The sequence below is a fragment of the Dipodomys ordii genome, unplaced genomic scaffold (assembly GCF_000151885.1).
Source record: "Dipodomys ordii isolate 6190 unplaced genomic scaffold, Dord_2.0 Scaffold102, whole genome shotgun sequence".
NCBI classification, from domain to species: Eukaryota; Metazoa; Chordata; class Mammalia; order Rodentia; family Heteromyidae; genus Dipodomys; species Dipodomys ordii.
Window position 1 is genome coordinate 5787685 of NW_012267318.1, and position 10994 is coordinate 5798678.

The 10994-nt window shown below is 41.9% G+C and overlaps 1 protein-coding gene across 2 annotated transcripts in view; it reads right to left on the minus strand.

Moving 5' to 3' along the window:
- N4bp2l1 (NEDD4 binding protein 2-like 1) overlaps positions 1-10994 on the minus strand; it is a 28179-nt gene that overhangs the window by 11443 nt on the left and 5742 nt on the right. The window contains exon 2 of one of the 2 annotated variants that reach the window (XM_013027325.1): positions 5095-5169. The exons of the other annotated variant lie outside the window; for it this stretch is intronic. Within the exon in view, the coding sequence (XP_012882779.1) occupies positions 5095-5169 (75 nt within the window). The remainder of the gene's footprint in view (positions 1-5094; positions 5170-10994) is intronic. 2 annotated transcript variants of the gene reach the window in all.

Here is a 10994-nt window from a genome sequence, read left to right on the forward strand (position 1 = left end):
TCTTCTTTTCTGCTCTCACTCACTCTCTTGCTCTTGCTGCTCTTTTCTTGCTCTCTCTGTTCTATTCTAGCTCTCTCTCTCTGTTCTTTTCTTGCTCTCTCTCTTTCCCAGCCACGTGGAGTGCCAACCTTGCCTGGTCCCAGCAGGTCTACTGAATAAACCTACCCCTTACCTGAATACCACGTGCGTGCTGCTGCTGTTCTTACTCGGTTACCTCTTTTTAAAAACCTAACATAAATGGTGCCGTGAATTCTGAGAGTCCCTTTGTGGACAGTCCACATTAGTTAGTATGGCTTCCCAAGGACCAGGTTAGGCCTTTTTTGGAAAGTACAGAGGTGACATGGGGTACTTTAGATGACACAGGACCACTTCCCCATTATGCTAAGTTGGAACACTTGGCTAAAAGGCAGCAGCATCTTGGCTTTTCCATTATCAAGGCACATGCTCCCTTTGCATGTGCAGGCTTGACACTGTGGGGCTAGCCTAAGCATTGTATTCTCCAGCCGCCTTGCTCTCCGGCTCTCCATCTACTGCTCTGAGCTCTGTCCAAACACACAACTGCCTTGGGTGTCACACAACTCTGATTTATCCTACTCTATAATTCCTTCTAAATTTACCCGGTGAAGTTGAAAAGAGCTTTCTTTCTTGTCCCCCTTTTCATAATCCCTACCATCATTATTCCTTCTGATGCCCAAATTTGGCCAATAGTACCTGTGAAGCTATGCTAACTTTTTTGCTCAGGTGCTGATGGCTCATAGCTTGTAATCTTAGCTACTCAGGAGGCTGAGCTGGGAGGATTATGCTTCAAAGCAAACCCTGGCAAAAAGTCTATGAGGAAGTAGCACTGTGGCTCAAGTGGTAGAGTACTAGCGTTGAGCACTAAGAGGCACAGGGACAGTGCTCAGGCCCCAAGTTCAAGCCCCTAAACTGACAAAAAAAAGTCTATTAATATATCCAATTAACCAGAAAAAAGCTAGACTGGAGGCATGGCTCAAGCGGTAGAGATACAGCTGAGTAAGCATGAGATCCTGAGTTCAAACCCCAGCCCAAATAATATGTGTGTGTGTGTGTGTGTGTATTCACATATATTCTTTTTTTTTTTTTACAGTCCTGGGGCTTGAACTCAGGGACTGAACACTGTTCTTGTACTTCTTTTGTTCAAGGCACTCTACCACTTGAGCCACAGCACCACCTCCAGCTTTTTTTGTGTATGTGGTACTGAGGAATCGAACCCAGGGAGGACTTCATGCAAGGTAAGCAAGCACTCTATCACTAAGCCACATTCCCAGCCCCTCACATATGTTCTTTTTGTTTTGTCTTGTCTTGTTTTTGGTTGTAGGGCTTGAATTCTGGGCCTGGGGGCTATCTCTCAGCTCTTTAGCTCTTCAGCAAGCGCTCTACCACTTGAGCCACAGCGCCACTTCCGGTTTTCTGAGTGGTTTATTGGAGAGAGTCTCATGGAGTTTCCTGCTCAGGCTGACTTGGAACCTCGATCCTCAGATCTCAGCCTCCTGAGTAGCTAGGATTACAGGCATGAGCCACCAACACCTGGCTCACATATATTCTTATACATTCAAAGTATATGATATATTTGCATATATTCTTATATATATGAAAATATATATGTGACTATATATTCCTTTCTACCTAGTGAGGAAATATATTCACTGAAGAGATTTATTTAGTTTTTTCCAATCCTAGGCCTTGAACTCAGGGCCTGGGCACTGTCCCTGAGCCTTTCTGTGCTCAAGGCTACCACTCTACCACTTGAGCCACAGCACCACTTCCGGTTTTCTACTGGTTTATTGGAGATAAGAGTCTCACAGATTTTCCTGCCTGGGCTGGCTTTGAACTGTGATCCTCAGATCTCAGTCTCTTGAGTAGCTAGGATTACAGGCATGAGCCACTGGTGCCTGGCCTCACATATATTCTTACACATATGAGGTATATGAATATATTCATATATTCTTATATACATGAAATATATGTGAATATATATATATATATTCCTTTCTGCCTAGCAAAGAAATATACTCACTGAAGAGATTTTTGAAACATCCAAATACAGAAAAAGGAAAGTTTCCATATCCCACCATCTAAAAATAATTAACATTAACATGTTGGTTTTCTCTCCAAAAATTCCTCTTTTTTTTTTTTTATTAGATGTGATTCACTGGCCTTTGGATTTTTTTTTTTTTTGAGACAGGGACCAGCCTTGTAGCTCAAACTACTCTTGAGTTCTCAAGCTCCATTCCTTAGCCTCCCATGTTCTGGACTGCAGGTGTGTAACCACTATGAGTAGATACCTTTCTTGCTGAATTTTAATTTCTTACTGAGTATATCAATTGCTTTTGCATTTTGTTTCAACTGGTTTCTAACAAAGATACATTATCTAGTCATATATATTCATCTTTGCTTTTCTCTTTCTTTCTTACCTTTCTCTTTTTTTTTTTTTTTTGTCAGTTGTGAGGCTTGAACTCAGAGCCTGGGCTCTGTCCCTGTGCTTTTTTGCTCAAGTATAGTGCTCTACCACTGTAAGCCACAGCACCACTTCCGGCTTTCTGGTGGCTAATTGGAGATAAGAATTTCATGGACTTTTCTGGCCAGGCTGGCTTCATTTGAACTGTGATCCTCAAATCTCAGCCTCCTAAGTAGCTAGGATCAAGGCATAAGCCACCAGCACCCAGTTTATATTCATCTTTTATTTTTTTAGTTTATAACTGTGACAGTACCTTTAGAACATCCTTTCTCACCCTAAAAATGTAAATATGTATTGTTCTACATTCCTCCTCTATCCATCTAAAATTTATGCATATATGTAGCATTAATTAGTTAAGGATCTAACTTGATTTTTTTCCCATGTGGTTGCCTGGTTGTCCCCAGCTACTAACATGATAATTTATCAATTTCCCATTGTTTCAAAATACTGTTTTTCTGGGCTGGGAAAGTAGCTCAGTGGTAGACTGCATGCCTTGCAAGCATGAGGCCCTGGGTTCGATTCCTCAGCACCACATAAACAGAAAAAGCCAGAAGTGGCGCTGTGGCTCCAGTGGTAGAGCACTAGCCTTGAGCTGAAGAGCTGAGGGACAGCGCCCAGGCCCAGAGTTCAGGCCCCATGACCGGCAAAAAAAAAAAAAAAAAAAAAAACTGTTTTTCTAAACACTAAATGATTGCATACATTGAGGACCATTATTCTGGAATTTTAGTTTTTGGTGCACCAATCTTGATGTGTGGAACACATCTTTTCTGGTGTTTTCTTGATTATATGCAGTATTGTAGACTTTTTAAAAATAAAATCTAGGGGCTGGGAAGGTGGCTCGTGGTAGAGCGCTTGCCTTGCATGCTTGAGGCCCTAGGTTCGATTCCTCCACATAAGCAAAAAAAGAAAAAAGCTGGAAGTAGCACTGTGACTCAAGTGGTAGAGCGCTAGCCTTGAGCTGAAGAACTGAGGGACAGCGCCCAGGCCCAGAGTTCAGGCCCCATGACCGGACCCAAAAAAATAATAATAAAATAAAATCTAGTCAAGAGGCAGGTGGCTTATGCCCATAATCCTGAGGTCTGTGGTCAAGTCCAGCCAGAACAGTCCAAGAGACTCATCGCCAGTCAGTCAACAAAGAGCCAGAAGTGACGCTGTGGCTCAAGGGCTACAGCAAAAGAGCTAAGGATAAGTGCTCAGATCCTCAGTTCTAGCCCCCAAACCAGCACCCTCCTCACACGTTGGTTAAATGTATTTGTAACTTGATCTAAAGTGTTAAGCACTAAACAAAGAATTTGGCATATGCTATCTCTCTTTAACTTTCATAGCAATTTTGTGAAATAATCTTCCCGTTACATGATAAAGAAACTCATGTTTCCAGAGCTTAAATCACTCCTTGGTCTGAACATCCTCTACCTCAGATGTGGAGTGGGTTTCTGGGGTGTGATGTTGTAACTGAGTTTAGGGCTGAGAATGCACCTCCTGCTGTCTCCACATGTTGGCAGCATGCAGCTAAAGTCCAGGGACTGTCATAGCCAGCGGCCACCCACGCACGGAGCCTCACAGTGCCACTGCAGGGCCAGCCTTTGCATTCATGCTTTACAAAGCAGGAGGCAACAGTCCTTGCAAACTCTAGATATAGAATTAAGCAGCGTCTGCCACACACTAACATATAGAGTAGTCCTAAGAAATATAGGGTAGTCCATTTACAGTTTTTGCCACAGTCTTACCAGAATATGGCTAGGTACTGAATTCATTTGTATCACTTCTGAGTCTCCAACTCAAAAACTCTTCTATTGGATCAGTAATTTCTGCCTTGGTTCTACGTGTTCTCTTGCTTATCTTATAACATTACCGTCTGAGTTCCTATGTTCCGGTTATGCTTATCTGTCCCTGAAGGAGTTGCGAATTTATCCTTCAATAGTGCTGTTTTTGAGTCTCTGCATTGTAGTTAGGCTTATCTCTCCCTGAAGGATTCTGAATTTCCAAAATTTACTTTAGAATCTTTTTCAAAAACTAGATTCATAAGGAGGTTGAGATCTGAGGATCACTGTTCAAAGCCAGATGGTCAAGAAAGTCCATGAGACTTTTATCTCCAATTAACCATTAAAAAGCTGGAAGTAGAACTTTGGTTCAAAGGGCAGAGTGCTAGCCTTGAGCATAAAAAGCTAAGGGACAGTGCCCAGGCCCTGAGTTCAAGTCCCAGTACAGGCACACGCACACACACACACACACTCTCTCTCTCTCTCTCTTTCTCTCTCTCTCTCTCTCCTCATTTAGCTCCTTTCAGGCTTTCTGTCTCTTAGTCAACCACCTTCATGTTTAGGAGTACTCGTCATTTTCTTTTATGTGTTGTGTCATAGAGAATTTTTTTTAACATAGACAAGAGTCTTTGGAGAAAAATCAAAAGAGCTAACAAGCACATGTATCTAGGAATTAGAGATGACCCTCATTTATATTTTCTCATACTCATTTTGCTGGCTCAAGTCAACCAACTCCAGACCTTAATCCTGACAATTCCCAAACCCTTTCCCATGCTTTACTTTCCATCCCCCCACAGACTTATGACTTCCTAGCATAACATAAATTATCCTTATGTTTTATATCCATTTCCCTACCTCTGGTATATAAGGTCCACCTGGGCAGGATCTTTATTTTGTTCACTGGTGATTCCCAAGTACCTAGAACACTGCCTAGAACATAGTAGACAGTAAGTATTTGTTAAATGAAAAAAAAAGGAGCATTATGCACTTGACAGATCTATTCATGTTGATATACAGACTAAGTCCATTCCTTTTAACATCTACATAGTACTCCTTTACTCACAAGCAATAAACATAGCTACTGTTCATTAAGTGCTTATGTTGTGCCAAGCACTGTTTGAATGGCTTTACATTTCCTAGGTGATAAGCACTATTATTAAGCTGTCTATTAAGCATAGACCAGTGAGTGATACAGCTGGATTAAAGCCCTTTCTGGCCCCACCACATTAAGCCACGAGATTTGAGTACTATAAATAAGTAAAGGTATTTCTGCCTTTCTCTAGTGGTGCTTAGGTTGCTCGTAAGTTTTCCTGTTATAAGTTCCAGTGGTTACACATGCACAAGTGGGCAGTTCTGGGGGTCTGTCACAAATAAGGGCCCTATGGCGGCCTTTTTGCCTTCTTTCTTTCAGAAAGGCTTCCTCTGACAGAACACAGTTTCCATGAAAGAAGTTTGCCTTTTATGTCCTGTGTTCTAGTCTAACCACCTATAACCAGAGCAGACATGTAGAAGGTAGTAAATACTTGTCAAACATACCAATGGCTCTTAAATACAATCTCTACTCACAATTACACAAATTATGTTTACAGGATCCCAAACTGTGTGAGGAGAATGTCTCATTTGTTATGAGAATTTTAAGCAAATTTCAGTTTTATCCCCCCAGAGAGTCTAGAAGTGAGAATTCTCTTTGAATCCCAGCCCTTCATCTGGATTCTACTGGAATCAACTGGAAGTAGTAAACCCAGCAGCATGAAGGCAGGAGAACCTGGCTCCTGCTCGCTGTGGGCAGCCTCCTCTAAGTCCTGGTATTGCCAACGGCCACACTTGGGTGACCCCTGCCCTGGCAGAAACAGCCTCTCGAGTGTGGCCAAACCATTTTTAGCTGTCCTTTCACAAAATGTCACAGGTCAATGACAGATAACACAAGAGTGGCCATCCAGGAAAATGGCCACTTTGGGCACTTTTGTAACTAGTTTATAGGGGACCATAGCTGTATCTTTGATCCTAGGGCTTGGGGTTTTTGTCTTGTTTTGGTATTGTTCTTTTTAGTACAAATACAAAAGGAGCTAGGACAACAATTTCACATTTAAAAAAAAACCCACCAGGAATAGTTTTCTCTGCAATGAATTGAATTTCAGAGTGGCTGTACTGTATTGTGTGTGTGTGTGTGTGTGTGTGTGTCGGTCGTGGGGCTTGAACTCTGGGCTTGGGCGCTGTCCCTGCTCTCTTCAGCTCAAGGTGAGTGCTCTACTGCTTAAGCCACAGTGCCACTTCCAGTTTTCTAGTGGTTTATTGGAGATAAGAGTCTCATGGACTTTTCTGCCTGGGCTGGCTTTGAACCACGATCCTCAGATCTCAGCTTCCTCAGTAGTTAGGATTACAGGCATGAGGCACCAGTGACTGGCTTGTACTGTATTTTTTAAAACGCTTGTCTAATTCATTCTTTTACATTACTGTTCATCTCCATAACCTCTTTTTAAAAAAATTTGCAAGTCCTAGAGCTTGAACTCAGGGCCTGGGTTCTGTCCTTGAACTTCTTTTTCTTAAGGCTAGCACTCTACCCCTTGGGCCACAGTGCTATTTCTGGATTTTTCTGTTTATGTGATACTGAGGAATCCAACCCAGGGCTTCATGATGCTAGGCAATTACTCTACCACTAATCCACCTTCACAGCCCTTTTTGCTTGTTGGGCCCAGGACCTCACAATTGCAAGGCATATATATTCTACTGCTTGAGTTAACCTCCAATCCTTTTTTGCATTGGCTGTTTTCAAGACAGGGTCTCAACTTATGTCCAGGCTCGCCTGGACTGCTGTCCTCCCACTCCTGCTTCCATGTCACTAGACGTGCCAGATGTGCTCTGCTGCACCCAGCCACTGTGCGTCCCATACAGCTGGGAGAACAGCCATATGCTACCAGATCTCACCACTGGGATAGATAGAGCTTTGCAAAGGTAGAGCTCTGCAAACTTTTATAGCTAGCTGGCCTCCAACTTTAACACCCCCCTCCAATTCTTACTTCTTTATAAATAAAATTGCTGGCTTAGGTTTTGTTCTTTACTCAAGAAGCCATGCAAATAGCTAAGCTTCCAAGTCTTAGGCAGCATCTAACTTTGCCTTCCATTAGCAAATCCATCCATCAAATTTTAGTGACAGCCTACAATATGCCAGGCCAGAAGCTGAGCACAGTAAATGTTCCTGGTGTCGAAAAACTTTTGTCTCATAAAACTTACAGTTTACTTAAACCTATATAGAAAAGACAGCCAAAGAAGAGAGCAAAGACTGATGGAGAGGTGCTACTTTAGATAGCAGAGAAAGCCCCACTGAGATCCTCTTCATCATATCTTTAATACATGTGGGGAAAAAAACACTGAAAATCAACACTTATACCTCAGCAGGATCGCTACTGACTGTGAAAAGTGGATAGAGGAACATCTGTCTGAAAACAACCATTATGGGGTAAAACCACTATGCATATCATGGAAGCCCCATTTCACAATCCATGTGATGCTGTGACCTAATGTCCTCAGCTATGAAATAAAATCATCCCCTGGATGTTATGAATATCCAATAAACTTAGATCTATAAAGAGCCAAATATACAGGGAGCATTCAGTAACTGAGGCTAGCTTTTCCTTCTTCATGTCTCCCCTCCCCTTTCCCAAGTTCTTACCTTGATAAAAAGATAGCCTTCTCCCAAAGCCAATACATGATCCGATAGAGAGCCTTCCAAAGGAACAATCAGAAATTAGACTAGTTTTTTTAAAATTTTTATTAGTTTTTAATTTATGGGTACCAAGGAATCGAACCCAGGGCCTCATGCATGCTAGGCAAGCACTCTACCACTAAACCATATTCCCACTCCTAATCTTTTTTAGCAAACTATTTTCTCAGTCCCACTGATCCTACATATCTTTAGTTAACTTGGTATGATTTAAAAAATTAATTTGTTAGGTTCATCTATACTCCAAATAGTCCTAGAAAGATGCCAGAAGATTTCAATAAAATTGCAAAAAGAGACTTGTTAAGTAATAAATATCCTCCTATCATGTGAGCATAGTTAGAAACTTGGGGGTTGGGAAATGAAATCTCTCAAATGCATCATAATCAGGATAAATATATATATATATTTAAATATAAATATATATATATATTTTTAAATATAAATCTCATCTCTTCCCATTGCCCCCCATTGGTACACACCAACAAAAATAATAAGTTTTTTTGTTATATTTTCTCATTAGAAGAAACACATCTTATTCAGTGACAAATAACAAGTAGAATGTAAACTTCCTTACCCAGATATATCAGGTTAACTTAGCTCCCTTAACAGGGCCTCTAAATGTTTTTTAATTACACAACATATTAAACCCACCATCATTTTGTCACCAGCAATGCCTCTCCTTCCCCAACCTCCTTCTTCCTTGTTCATTTCTTCCCCTACTTCTACCTCCTCTCATATCATTCCCACACCTGCAGTACTATCCATCCCCCCAAAAAAGGCCTTCCATTCTCCCCACCGCTCCAGGAGCATGGCCATGGCCTGTGTTGTTCATAGCTAGGCAACATCCCATGACGTGGCCTCCCACAAGCCCATGCTGCCCTGTATGTTCCTGGTCCTTGTAAAATATGGATAGCATTATAGTCATCACTCATCCCAACCTCCAGAGAGAGGTATGGCCAGGACTCTCATCACTGAGGAGATTTAGGACCTATCTTAGGATATTCATGAAAAATACAAAAACAAAACACCAAACCCAAAAACTTGTAGTTATTTTCTAAGTAGACCAAAATGATTAATGATCTGAGATGTCACTTGCCCTTCTACTCTATTTTGACATACAAAGACTGGAATGCTTCAGACTTTCTATTTTGATCATGCTTTTATTTATGAAAGCTGTGGTCTCATAAATACCAATGGTCCAGGTCTGCTGGCTAGGAGCTCTGCAGGACAGAGTATGTATTGGGTTTGAGTTATGTACTAGTTAGATAAACTAACTGGTCCCCTGTGCTTAGTGCTTCTGCATTTCACTATGTATAATGTATACTTTTCTTCCTATCTGTTCACCATTGTATCATCCTTTCACATGCAAAGAAAGCTCTAGTATTAAGAAACAAGGAAATAGTGTCTCTCTTGATAAGAAATTCCACGTTACCAGAGATGTGAATAAGACAGGACAGCTGCCAGCAAGCATCCTTTGCACCTAACTGAATACATGTTTCAAGGCTTTGGTGATGGTCCCAAAAGGAAGTAGAGCATTGCAAAGGAGATACTAGAGCCTGGCGACCGCACTTGGCTTTGATCCGTAAGTGAAATCCAAAAGCATTTCAGCAAACTGACATAATCATGAACACTTTTAATGTTGAAAAGGAGAAGTTTTTTAAGACTATCCTCTAGTGCTTTCAATGAAAAGGACATTTTAGTGGTATACCTAAACAACGGACTACTTTATTCAGACATAAAATAATGAAGTTCTCATATACATACATCACAACACAGATGAACCTTGAAGATAATTGTGCTAGGCGAGATAAGCCAGTCATAGGAAATAGAGGTATAGCTCAAATGGTAGAATGCTAGCCTTGAACAACAACAACAAAGCCAAAGGAGAGCTCTAGCTCTGGGTTCAAGCCCTGATACTGGCACAGATAAAGAAATAAAGTAGTCACAAAGGACAAGTAGAGGATGACCCACTTACAGGAAGTACTGAGAATAGGCAAAGACATCAAGTTTCTGGGAGGCTGCCAGGAGTGAAAGAGACATACAGCATTACTGATTAGTGGGCACAGAGCATGTGTCTGATTTTTTAAAAAGTTTGAAATATAGGGCAGTGATGGCTGCATATCAGAATATAATTAATGCCACTGAACTGTGTATTTTAAAGGTGGTGAAATGGGCTGGAGATGTGGCTCAAGTGGTACAATGATTGTCTTCATAAAAGGATAAAATGACAGGAAGTGGAGCTGTGGCTCAAGTGGTAGAGTGCTCACCTTGAGCTGAAGAGCTCAGGGACAGTGCCCAGGCCCAGAGTTCAAGCCCCATGACTGACAAAAAAAATTTTGTGCTTAAACATCTTATTTAGCCAGGCATAGGTGGCTCATGCCTACAGTCCTAGCTACTCAGGAGGCTGAGATCTGAGGATCATGATTCAAAGCCATCAGGGGCAGGGAAGTCCATAAGACTCTTATCTCCAATAAACCACTCAGAAAACCAGAAGTGGGACTGTGGCTCAAGTGGTAGAGTGCTCGCCTTGAGTTGAAGAGCTGAGGGACAGCACCCAGGCCCAGAGTTCAAGCCCCACGACCGACAAAAAAATAAGGGTAAAATGACAATGGCAAAATGACATTTGGAGACACATACACTTGCATACGTGCATGTGCGTGTGCATGTGCGCACATGCACACCCGTGCACACACACACACACACACACACACACACACACACCCCTGTGTATTGGAAAGTACTGAGCTCTTCCATGGGTCTTTCACTGATGAAGGCACTGGTACAGATCCGGGTCAGTTTGTCAGCTTCTGTATATAGTTCTGGACCCTATACTGAGAGTGAAAGGCTCTTGAGAGAGTCTTCTCTCTCCTCTTCTGTCCAGCATTTTGTTTCTTTCTTCCTTTTTAAAATTTCTGTGCCAGTCCTGGGGCTTCAACTAAGGGCCTTGAGTCTCACTGTCCCTGAGCTTCCATTGCTCAAGGCTAGTACTCTACCACTGAGCCACAGCCCCACTGCAGGCTTTTTCTGAGTAGTT